Below are 13,365 nucleotides of genomic sequence, written 5' to 3'. Positions count from 1 at the left end.
AGGAACAATCTGAGCTTTCAAAATGCTCAGACAGCTTTATTTATGCTATTTATGTAAAGAACCAAAAATTTCTTCTCCAACAGGCACAAAATTGCGGACAATCACCTCCTAAAATATAGACAAGAGGGCACCTGCTTTAAGACTAAGACTACATCTTGAACTTATCTACAAAGACTGTTCTCAACACAAAAGGTCCCAGATAGCAATCAGAAGACCCAAGGATTTTGTCCTGCATCTGTTACTGTAAAGACTGGAAACAAAGATGGAGACTGATACAACATCTCAATATTGTGAAACACAGCTAACCATCTTCAACATAAAACATGTCCACATAAATTAGTTCCAATATGAAATACTGGGACACTACAAGTAGTTTTTAGGTGTATTCCTGATATCTAGTCACCTTGGTTATGATGAATTGTGGTCCTGTGGGCAAAGACAACTTTCCCTGGACACCAAGAAAACTTCTGCAGATTGCAAAATAATGGAAGGGAAATCCAACTCAAGAAACTGTACCTTTCTCATCTGTATAATACAGCTTGTGAATATCTGTCTCCTCAATCAATAATCATGAGGAAGGACTCAATGCAATAAGAAGACACACAAAACAAATAATTCAGGTTCCTTTTGAATTAACACCTCTTACTACGAATCTTTTCCTGCTGAAACTGAGGATTTACCATCAATAATATAACCCAAAGATGAAAAAACCTCTGATTTTCTGTTATGCTGGGGACCTTGTTGGTTATCCTGGGAATACACAATAAGGACCTAGTAGCTCTCCCCTCTTCCTCCAGCTGTCATTTGTTGTTGAATGCCATAAACATTTTAAGTTTGATTCTGCAAGGTAATCTTTCTCAGCTACATATGGGACCTCAGTTATTGTGCCAGCATATTGCCTCTTGTCTGAAAGACTTACATGGACTACATCTGTTAGATGGACCTGTCGTAGCCACATGTAGTCCATGGCACCTACTCCCACAAAATCGAACACTCCTAACACAATACATTATTAAAAAAGAAAACAAAACAAACCCATCCAAACCCAACAACTCTGAGCATGAGCACGCTATATCAAAAGGATACTTCTTCCTTTACTATGGTTCTGACCCACAACTTCTCTTTGAAATAGCAGATGTGGGGCAGTACAGTACCACCCTACTCCCCTGCCTGAGACTGTTGCTCCTGTGGCTGAGATGCAGAAGGAAATGTGACAATTCCTCAGCTGTTGGAATGTGTGGCCTGGGGTAGTCATTTAAGTCACATTCACCAATGATTTTATTTTGATACACCAGGCAGGAACCTCAGGCAGCTAAGGCATGGACATGATTTTGTTTCTGCTGCCTGAAGTTTGCAGTGGGGAGAAAGAGCAAGGTGAAAATGGATCAGAAATCACTAAATCCAACTTAAATTCCCCGGAAAGCATATACCATACTCCCTTTGTTGGCCATGGGGATTAAAAAAAGGGTTTCTTTTGAATTGGTAAGAAATTTTCTTTACCGTATATAACATGCAAAGAGATGTTTTATTAGACCATCCTTTCTCCTTTTTACCTATTAGTCATTTATATGAAAGTAAAAGAAACAAGAACAGGTCATTTTTCAGGTTAGTAACCTGGATATCACCTCCAAGAAAATTTACTTTCAAGGGCAATAAAAAGCTTAATTGTTGTAGAACATTTTGAGGCTTTTAATCTGAGGTAAGGCAAAATATACTATAAATAAGACAGGAATGATTACAGAAGAAAAGGCTGAAGAGGTCTTGATGAACACCAAACAGAGAGTCACAGCTGACTGAACTACACTGTAGCATATATTTCTTTGTAAAAAGTCATCAAACTCCCCTGAAAGCTAAATCTCTGTGTCTGATTTTCCTGGGTACAATGTGACTTGTTTAGACTTCAAAGAAGAAAATAAAGGATTTCCGTGAGCACAAGCCAGACTTCAGCTTCCAGGAGCATTTAAGGATTCAAATACCTAGAAAGTTTTATTGCAGTTTTAAAGAGACTGATCACATACCTGTCTAAGTGAATTCTTCTCAGGAATGATCTTCCTAGGGGGCTCATCATTATTACAGTCTTCTCTCTCAGAGGAATTCTGTGAAAGAAAGTAAGCTTTAATTCAGTTCTTATCCCTAATATTACTCTGCGAGGAGAAAAGAAACAAAATATTTTTACTACACAGGCTGTAGTATTTTACACATTCGCATACCGGAGGCTAACTTGTACTTTTATGCCAAACAGCTTGTTATGGCAGAGAAAGAATTTCTCCTCCTCAATACAGAAACACACCACTGTGCAGGTATCTGTTGAAGAAGCCTGTGCTTTAGGGATTTACTCTTAAACTTCTAATAACAGCTACTTTGAAAAGCTGAAACGACGGCTGAATCAGCATGGCAACACCAGTGCTCCTCAACACCCCAGAATAATGACTTAAAACAGTGGACTCTGTTGAAAGCAAAAGGTTGTTAGTGGGTGCAGTTTTGTTCTCTGCGCCCCATGCTTTTAATCTACCCAACCATTATTAATTGCAGTGAGTCTGCCTGGCTGCCAAAAATCATAGAGAAATCATGATAGAGCTAAATTATTGTAAAAGAGGTTGTTAGGAGATCCTTCCAAAAAAACCCCCAAATATGGTGTAGGTAGTGTATGGTAATACAGCTATAGTTTTCACTCCTGCCCTCTGACTCTACATACATTTACAACTTCTAGAAATACTGATGCTCCAAAATGTAAGCTGCCACCTCCAAAAAAAGAACATCAGTAAGACAGGAGACAGTGGACAAGAAATACAAGGGTTTTTCCAGCATGAGTAAGAAACATAGCCAGGAAACTTATGCCCTGCTAACATCATGATTAAAACCAATTATCACTTGGTTTAGAGTAAAGACAAGCTATAGTTATCTTAGGATGTGCACAATCGGTTGCAAAGGTTTGGTTAGAAACTGCTGGATAGGTGGGGAGAATCCTGACCTCACTGCCAAAGTCAGCTACTCTGGAAGACAACATTCCTTTGCACAGGTTCAGCCACTGCATTGACAGAGTAATGACAGCCAGCTTTGGGGGAATCCCACACACACATCTAAAATCAGTTTGATCACCACAGTATTCATAGCCTCAGGCCACATTCCCATGCATTCAGCAGTGAGCAACTAAACAGGTTTTAAAGAGATACAGAAAAACTGCCTAGGGAAAGCTCTGCCAGGAAAAGGGTGATTTTCCAGTTACTTTTAGACAAGCTCAGGAGTGTGCTTATTATGGCAGAAGTTTGCATTCTGTACCTGTCCCCCAAATAACCTGTCCTTCGCTGAGCACGGCTCTGCCTGGCTTCTCACAGAGACAGCTTCCAGCCCAGCACCTCAGGAGACAGAAGTGGCATCTGTTGGCAAAGGAGGAGCTGGGCCCTGCAAACAGCCAGCGTGGCAGTGCAGGGCCAGCAGCGAGCACACAGGCTGCAGGAAGCCATCAGCAGAGCAGAGCACTGCGTGCCCACTGCAGTGCTGCGTGATCAGGCACCCTCTGGGCAGCACAGGCCACGGGTCTGGGGAAGGGGAAGGAAAGGTGCAGCCAGGAGACAGGGCAGGAGTAGAAGCTGTTTGCTGAGAAATGGCAGATAAGGGGTGGGGGGAGAGGAACACAACAATAAAACCCCACTTGGGATGTCATAAACTGGTCAGGAGTAAATCAAGGTTTGCAGACCTACTAGTGATTTCGAATTTATTTTTTTTTTAAACAAGATATAGAACTCACAAGGCACCATGTCATGCGGGATGCTGTAACCAGGGTTTTATAATGGAAATCAATCCTAAACAGGCCTGACAAATTGCTGTAAGAGGTCAGCTTTTAAAAGTTTTCGTATGAGATCTCAGTCAGGACCAAGCTATTACATTAAATCTAGCTTAGAAAGGACTGTGATTGTAAAACCATAGAAGTTAGAATCACATACATAAAAAAAGGAAGGTCAGACATTAAAGTTGTTCTTTTCTGCTCATGAAATTCAGTTTCATAAGTGGTTAATTGAAGTTAGTATTTTAATTTTTGTGCTTTGGAAAGAAAAGACCAAGAGTGGAAAACATGAGAACCTGAGGTGAGTTACTATACATTTCCAGGAAATGTATTTTGTTGTGTTGGGGAGCTGAAGGGGTTGTTTACTACGTCTGGATGCGTTTTCAACACTCGCCCGCTTCCCTACAAAAACTGCCAGAACAATTTCCGCTTCCAAATAATCTCTCTACGACAGTGAAATCTTGCCTTTCAAAACCACTAAGGATCCTCCCTCAGAAAACATCAAAAAGCAGGAACTGCTGGTGAACTGTCAGCCCTTATTTTGAAATTCCTACTTACTGCAAAGCATCAAGTTACCTACTTTTTCTTTAAGCTGAGCATCTAATTTTAAGAGCAAGCAGAGGACCATTTTGCATTCATTATCTTTATAGGTGGCAAGGCTAAGAGGTTGGCTGAACAAAGACCAGACAAAGACTGCCAAGTGCATATGGTGGTTCACAGCTTGGCGTCTCACCATTCTACAGCACCAACACAGCAGCTCCGATAGCAGACTATTAAAGAGGAGCGCTGCTCATGCACTTTTGTCGGCAAGTAAGTTACGCTTGGTGAAGACAGAATGACTGGAAAGCATTACACTTAAGAAAAAGCACAGATGTTTATAACTCCCGCTCATTTCTCAGGAATAGGAAACCTATCAATCCAGGTGCAGGCACAGGACCCCGCATATTTCAGGACTAACTGTAGCTGCATGGAAGTGAATTTCACTTGACAGGGCAACACTTAGCCATGGCCATGGGAAGAGCATAACGTAATCGACTGAAACGGTACATCTATATATTTCTCCTTGCTGAACAAGGTGGGAGGAGGGATAAACATGTGCGAGGTCAGAATAAGGTTTGCTTCAGCAGGACTTCAGCGATGCTCTTGGCCACAGGAGAGGCAGACAAAGGGAGGAACCGCTCTGAGCACCCTCTCGTGGTTACTGAAACGCATGTCCCGGGCACAGACCTGGAAAGAAGCATTTGGTATCCAGACGGTAAGTTGGGTGTACTCACTGGGAATATTAAAGATCTGCGGTGACTGTACTTGATACTTAGTAGGTGAGTGAAAGCTGAAAAGCCATTCAAACTCCCATCCATCAGGGAAGATTTTTAAATCCCGCAGGCAAGCCCTTCTCCATAGACTAAAGCCAGGCTGGCCAAAAGTGTGCTTACATGCAGGGGTCTCTCCTTTTGAACAAATACAGGCAAGATAAGATGCTGAAGTCTCCAAAGCATCTCCTTTTTCCACAGACAGGTAAAATAATTTTTTTTATTTGCCCAAGGTCACACAATGACAGTGGAAGCACTGGGAAGAGAAGCCAGGAAACTCAAGCTCATAGTTCTCGTGATCTTCAAAATTTCTTTCTAGCAGGAGATTCCTGCAAGTTCTCGTAATCTTCAAAAATTCTTTCTAGCAGGAGATTCCTGCAAAGGGGCTCTGCCTTCCATTGCTCATTTTTCCTAAAATGGCTACTGCCCGTAATGAGATCCTTTTAAATCTGATTTGCATTTAAAACTTCAGCCTGTAATTAACAGAATATAACTCCGTGGCAGGTTGTCTTAAAGACCACTACAAAATTATTACTATTTAACTCTCCCCATGAAGCCTCCTCCACCACTAAACACAACATGCTACAATGCATACAAAATCCCCAGACTGAAGCATTTGATGGGAGATGACATGCAGTATTTTGTGTACACAGCCCAGCAAAACACTGCTGGGAATGAGATATAATACACAGAGAAATGCACTCCCAGGGACTACCAATTGGGCAGAGCTACCTTTAGTACCGCCTCGCTCGTCGTGGTGGAAATCAAACCCCTGCCAACTGGGGGAGGCTTTCTTTGATGCTGTTCTGCCCTGCACTAATTATAAAAGAGTACAGACGCAGCCTTTCTTCCAAGTGTGTGGAGGTGGGGGTGGGGGAGAAGCGTGTGCCTATGTGAAGAGCACAACTATTTTTTATGCTTTCAAATTCTTAATCCTGTTTGGAGCTGTCAGTGGGGGTTAATGGAAGCCTTGGATAGGAGAATTCCAATCTGGTTGGCAGATGGATAGGTTGGTTATAGCTGCATAACTATGTCTTGCCTGCAGGCACAATTCAGAACACTGTTAAAGCAATATAAAGTCTCTGTCAAGCTGAACCATTTGGATCAGTAGCAAGGAGAAATAATAATAAAAAAGGAGTTCATTTCTGGGCCTTGTGCATTTATGCTAGTATGCAGAAACTGATTAATTGTCATCGTGTGCTGGTCTGCTATACCTCGGATTTCTACTTCTGGAGTAGATTTTGCATGCTAATATAATCATTCTCCCTCTTGAGACATTAGCAAATAATCAAATGAAAAACAGGATCATAATTTACTGAGATTCGGGCAATTCTCTATGCAAATTTGACTTGTTATTGCTGCTGCCTCGTTAATCTGAATGCCTTTGACAAACTCCTTTGATTTATGAACTCGTGACAACTCCAATGTGTATATATTTTGCTAGATTGACATTATCATTAAGAGTGGGTGGACTGAGCTCACATGAATGGCTGATTTTATTCGCTGGTGTCTGCTGCTCAACAGCTGAGCATCTCCTTCTCACAAAGCCCCTGAGCGCCAGGCTCTTCCCATCTACCCATCCATTCATCATCTCGATGTTAATTGGCCCAGGCTTTAAGCAAATTTTCAACACGATTTAAAGGCACGATGACACTGATTACTGACCCTCTGCCATACGGTGCCTATTGATTAACCTGACAGAGATGATGAGCTTGAGGGAAACTAGGTGTGTGTGGACCTCGGGGAGGGGGAAAAAAAATAATATATTGTTTATGCAGGCAAAACACTTGTCTTTATCCCAAAGGCCAGAATTTGTGCTGCACTGGCCCTTAAAACACACTATTGCTTTAAACACCTGCATCCAATATAGAAAATGCTTGCTTGCTTGCTGTGGAAAAATGATTACAAATTTGATGTCATGTGCAGTCTGTATTTTAATCGAGTTCCCTGATAAATAGACCCCCTCAAGCCAATCAAGTCTCGCTCCAGCCATTGCGTGCGTATACATCAGTTCGAACAGAAGCCTGGGCAGGGTGTGCTTTTACTGGTATCAGCAGATCCAACCTTATGTAGAAAATCTACTTGGGTATTTTAGGTCTCTAAGCAAATAATACAGTGGGAACACAGTGTGCAAACAGTTACAGTAGAGTAAATGTTTCAAGGGCAAACTGGATACCACACGTAGCTGTCTCAGTACTTCTGCTGCCACATTAAAACAGATGCTTTAGCACACACCAGTGAAATAGTGCATTTCCCCTTTTCCAGTGCAAACTGTTGATACAACCTGACCCTCAAGCTCCTAGGTGCATTGAATGAGTGCAGCATTTTATCAGAGCTCGAAAATAATAGACATCCTTTTTCATGTTCCTGGAAGTGTCCCTGTGCTGCACTTGGTCCTCCTCACCAAGGACAGAAGGGTACTGTCTCAGTCAAGAGGGAGCCACTGAATAAAGTAGGTACATCAGCATTCTGCCTGCAGACTGGTGCTATATGAAAGAAAAAGGAAGCAGAAGGCCTGTTTAACCCCCACCCAGCCCCAGGTTAAGTCTGTCACACTGCTCTTCTCTCCCCGTTCAAGCCAGCAGTTTGCCAGAAGTCAGGATGTTCCTTTTGTTTAGGAGGGGGAATTTAAGAGAAAGGGAGTGTTGCCCCAAGATGCTGCAAAGTTAGTTGTCTTCTAATTCACACCAATTTCTTGCAGAATCACTGGGTAAAGCTATGGAGAAATTAGCTGTAATTGCCTGATGCCCATGTCAGCCAGAGTGGACTGAAAAGTGAAGGGGGGCAGGGGCAAGAGAAAAAGAGAGAGAGAGAGAGAGAGAGAGAGAGAGGAAGAGAGATGTGTGGAAATAAGTGCCAGTCTAAGACTAGAGGCACATAGAAGCCTTATGTTCCCTTTCCAATAACCTTTGTAAGTGATAGATGAGTCCGAGCCCATTGTTATCGTTAAGGGACTGTCAGCATCCTCATTTTATAAATGCTGTCTGTCAGTTTATAAATATCTCAGCCATTTCAAACAGTGCAAGGATGAATCCTGGCATAGCCAGTGTCAGCCTGAAGCAGTATTACTGTTAAAAAAAATAAGTGTCTAAGATCCACTAAAAACATTTAAGGATAGCATCTCCTTTTTCTCCTATCATGAGACCCAAAACATTCAAATTCATGCTTATTTGGCTAGTCACTACAATATATAAAAGCACTCCTTAACACTGCTAATGCTCTTTGAGAAGAACAAGTATGAAAGCTGCAAGTTTGAAGGCAATTCTCTGCTGTTCGGTAGATAAAACAAAAATGACAGCTGTAACACACAGGGAGATCCACAGCAATGAAAATGCAGAGATAAGTATCAGACCCCATTCCTCCTCGGCATTTGCTGCTCTGAACATTCACCAAGATTAGATCCTTTTAGAGAACACCATAAATTGCAATGTGTAGGCACAAGGGGGTGACTTCAGCCTGGAATGAAGGCACAGACAAGTTTCCCAGCTCTTACAAGTTTAAAGTTAAACGGTACTTTTGCAAGGGGTTTAAGGCTGAGCATTAGAATGACGGAAGGAGAGGGCAAAGAAACTGCAGCCTGCCTTGCACTGACTGGTAGCCAAAAAGGAAAGGGAATAAGTTAAACTGACTTTCCAGTTCAGTGTCTGCTTTGCAGACTGGCATGAGATGTCTATCCTGTTTATGTATCTATTACCTTGTTAGCTGCACAGAATCCGGGCTTTTTTTCCCCTCCAATATATTTAAAAACGCCCTGTGAGAGGGACTTCATCCCCACCCAGAACATTTACGTGGTGCCTAAATAAATGAAGTTCAAATTCATGCCCAAGCAGCTCAAATATCTACTATAACCTAAATTCTTAAAACTGGAGCTCTGACAGCACTGAAAATGGAAAAATACAACACTCCAACCAGACACATACATGTTCACACAAGTCCTAATTCGGTCTGTCTCAATCTTAATGCTGTCGACAGTAACAAAAGTTTAAACAACCTTTTCTGCAGTTCAAAACCAGGACAAGATTCTGGTTTTCACATCTGTAGAATGGATCCTTCATATTTTTCTTTATTTTTCATTCAAATCAATAATTGGAAAAATACACATTTTCAAAGCACTAAGACTTGAAAATGGACCTCCATAACAGCAAGAAGAGCTTCTTATGAAGTTATTTGACTTATTAATTATTGGTTGGTTATAAAGGGTAATGTAATGGTGTGGGAAGTCAGCATTATTAGAACAGTAAATTCAGTTTAATGTTAAAACACCAAAAGCCAGCACAAACATCAAAGATCTGTCGAACAGATGCATTTCAAACAGCACATATCTAGTTGTTAAAAAAAACAAACAGAAATACAGATGCTGGGAACAGGTCATTTAGGGGAATTTCAAAAAGCTGGTTTCACTGCATACGCATTTCTCAAATGAGAGCAAGAGAAATAGAGAAAGAGAGAAAGAGAGAAAATATGGCTAATGAGAACAGCCTTTCCATGTTTTCCGGGAAGCAGCCCTGTTTAACATTTCTGTTCTGTGAATTTAAGACAGTCGGCAGTGGCAAATTTGTTTTTAATATTCAAGCTTTCAAGCCTTGCAAACTAGTTGGCCAATGGCCCTTTCTATTCCAGTGTTTGTTGGTGCCTTATTTACACACGCATTACATCCGGAGAGCCTTTGAATATAATTTCATGTGGATTAAGGGAAGAACATTTGCTTCTGCTAATCAGGACATCTGGTTATTTTTGTAACTCACAGACATCTGCATTAGGCAGTTCGACTTCCCCATTCCTCATAACAAGGTTAGAGCTTAAGAAGCCTCAAGGACCCCTAGCTGAATTTTATTACTTGCATTTTCTCACAGCTGGGTCTGTTTCAGAATTTTCTTTCCTAAATAGCACAAATTGATCAACACCTTCACAGGTACACATATGCTTTTATAGCTAACACTTTCTGTGCATGATTTTATAGAGTACATCTTGTACACCAAGATTTTATAGTAGTTCAAAGCTATCTACATCTTTTTAAGGAACAGAAAGCACATATTCCAGAAAAAGCATGGATGAAAACATCCAATTAACCTTATGATACACATAATATGGGTATACTTCCAAATATTCAACTAGACCACTTATGTAAGGCTGGTGTCAGGACTTGTTCTGAATCTTATTATCTCTGTGCTTTGGCTTGTCTCTTCTAGTGACTTACCCTTGCATATCTGCTCCCCACATTGAACAAAACAGTATTCTTCCATTTTTATACTTCAGGACAACATTTACAATTTCTCCAATCTTTTAAATTCATGCTCAAATTCTTCTTTAAACAGTTTCAGCTGGGGTTAAATTTCTCTGCCAGATTGCAGAATTGTGCCACACATACTTCAGAAAGAAGGATTTTGCATGCAACAGAAGCCTTTTAGAGAAACAATCAAGGCTTGGCTTTCACTTCTTTGTTGCTTTCATTTTGTTACATTCCTTCCACAAAAATTCATTTTCAACACTCATCCCAGGGTGTTAAAGTACTAAAGTTTGAAATCATACGCTCTCATTCTCAGTTCACAGGATTCTTCCCTCCTCTGCTCATGAACTGTAGGCTTTTATCAGTGCTTTTGTATGCTGGAATTAGACATTTTCTTGATTTCTTTCCCCTACATGTAAGGTAGGGGGAAAGCACAAAGTCAGCTTTTACAGGCTTGGAATATAAGCCAACACTCAAAATAGATGTCAAAAACGTATTTCTAGTACTAACGAGAGTTAGCAAGAGCCAACAGATCCAGAGAGAGTTTTTTAAAACTTTTTATTTATTAAAATTCTCTAGATACAGTTTAACTTTCTTTGTACAATATTTATTACGGCTTCACCTGCATAGGAGCTGCAAGTGCTTCTAGAAACGGGTTGTAAAAGTGTCTAGTTTTGCTGAAGATTTCATGTCCTTCTTCAAGCATTATTTTCTAACTTTTTATAAGTACTTTCCTCAAAGACCCAATGCCATCTCACTGGTCTGACTATAAAACCCCTTCCCTTCTCCTCCCTGGTCATCACCTACACTTATCATTATAACTCTCTTTTTTTCAAAACCTCTCATTCTGAGCTTTCCTGTCAAGCAGACAAAAAGACCTCCACTTCTCATCACATCCCTTCCTTAGAGCCTGTGGCGTTCTCACTCCCAAACACCTAAATCAACCAAACTGTGCTCATCTCACTGTACTGTTTATGCTTTTTTTGTTGGTTTTTCCTTCCTATTTTTCATTGTAGGAACAGGGAAAATGAGATACAAAACAAAGGTATGAAGCAGAAGTTGTCTGTCCAAAGTAAAAATTACAGCGTGGGGGAACCAACCCTAAATTTTGTGTCCCACATCATGTTAACTTTTTAGGCACAATTTCTCCCCAAAACAGTGAATGAAAGCAGCTCACTAGTTTAAAAAAATGGCTACTCGTTGATCTCACTGAAGTGTTAGACTGATGTGAATTTACATCATATTGTCTGTGCCACTGTATGTGGAGGCACACAGATTTTTATGTCTTAGGTAATGTCAGCCAGATGACCCTGCAGCCCAAACTACTTGGTTTTCAATATGGAACAGGTTCAAAGTACCTACAGAGTCACCATGGAGCAGTTTGGGTGACACAGCTCCACCTCCCCAATGTACCTCAAAGTAGTAATTAGTCCACACAGGCAGGTTTTGGTGCTTTTTCCAGCTTCCAAAGCTCCATTTATTACAGGAAAGATCATTCACCACTGGACTATGAGGCAAATTTAGTTAACTTCCAATACAGAGTGTGTTTGCTTCCATACAGTGGTGTTGAAAAACCTCATTGTTGATACAAAAAAGAAAAAAAAAGGTGGGAGTCTAAACATGTCCCAATCCTCAATCACATCAAGCAAAAATAAAATGTTATAATCTTGTAATAAAAGAATGGAAAGTTACATATTAGGCACTACACATTATAACATTTAGCTAGCAAGCACTGCAGCCTTTTAACAGCTGCCACCCAAGAAACAAACCCCTGGGTCCTCCTGATTTGGCTAGACCAAATTTAAATGTGGTAACAAAACAGCCCCTCATGCAACATTTAAATTTAACAGCTCACTGTTAGGTTCTACTATTATAAAATAATTCTAACTCTGAAACACCATTTTCTTGAACTAGAGCAAGGAGTTACAAAATATTGTCATAAATTTCACTGTGCTGGGTAAGGAAGAAGAGTTGGACCTGCTATGGAGACCATCAAATGGGGTGGGTAGTCAAGCAATCAAAGAAAGAAAGATAAAGATGTACACAGATTCTTGCCTTCAGATACCTTGGGGCTAGCAAACATTTTGTTCCTATAGGAAATTATACAGCTCTAGATCACTGCCTATTGAGATCCAGTAGTCGCAGCTTTTTTTGCTACAACACGAATGGCTTATTAAACAGAGAGCATATCTGTTTTAGTTAACTTCTTGGTGGAAAGGGGCCAGGAAAATAAAATGTACTTAAATGCTGAATTTTTTTTTCCAGGCTGAATGCCTTTCATCCAGTAAGACATTCAAAGCAGTGACCCAGCAAATGGATTGAAAAAGCAATCTTCCGTCTCAGTGCCACATTATCATTCCTATTCAGTATTCTCGGTGAGATATCTCAATCAGCTGGATGTGTGTGTAAGTGACAGCGCAGCCCATTGCTGGGTTAATTAAACATTTGACTTTAACACCCTCCCCGTCATTAAGCAAATAAAAACAGATAATTCAAACTGCACTTCATCCACGGGGTACACAACATACATGTCAAAATTAAGAGAGTCCAAGGCCCTCGGGGAGTTCTACTCGGGGAGGTAATCAGTTTAAATCTTATCTGGTTTATCAATTATTCTATTGATTAAAGCAGGGTGATTATACAAAACTCCCTCTTCCCACATGGGATACATGTCAGCAGAGCAGGACAACACAGGGAGGCTCAAAAACGATTTAAAGAAAATACAGACAGATGAATAACAGTCTATTAGTACATGCTAGCAACCCAGAGGTGGAAAGCCTAATACTTCTTTTTAAGCAAGTGAATAAAGTCCTTTCAAATTAGAGTGCCAATGCTGTTACTTCATCTGTTTTAAAATCAGATCTGTATGTTGAAAAAGCAACATTTCTTTAAGCAGAAGACATTTTGCCAGTATTTGAAAGATGTTTTATTGATACGCTCCTGGAACATAAAGACACCAAACACAAGAAATTCCAGACTTTTAAAAGGCATTATACATATCTAATAATGACCCTAAAAAAGTGGATGGAAAGGGCATTCTCAGT

General features: G+C 40.5%; 1 protein-coding gene across 6 annotated transcripts in view; it reads right to left on the bottom strand.

Moving 5' to 3' along the window:
- BTRC (beta-transducin repeat containing E3 ubiquitin protein ligase) overlaps nt 1-13,365 on the bottom strand; it is a 116,831-nt gene that overhangs the window by 66,313 nt on the left and 37,153 nt on the right. For all 6 annotated transcript variants that reach the window (XM_027738627.2, XM_027738629.2, XM_027738628.2 and 3 more), the window contains one exon: nt 2,019-2,096. In XM_027738627.2, coding sequence (XP_027594428.1) covers nt 2,019-2,096 — 78 coding nt within the window. The remainder of the gene's footprint in view (nt 1-2,018; nt 2,097-13,365) is intronic.

The sequence above is a fragment of the Pipra filicauda genome, unplaced genomic scaffold (genome assembly GCF_003945595.2).
Source record: "Pipra filicauda isolate LSUMZ 115617 unplaced genomic scaffold, ASM394559v2 scaffold85_size2586006_pilon, whole genome shotgun sequence".
Classification (NCBI taxonomy): Eukaryota; Metazoa; Chordata; class Aves; order Passeriformes; family Pipridae; genus Pipra; species Pipra filicauda.
This window is presented reverse-complemented; position numbering and strand designations above follow the sequence as displayed.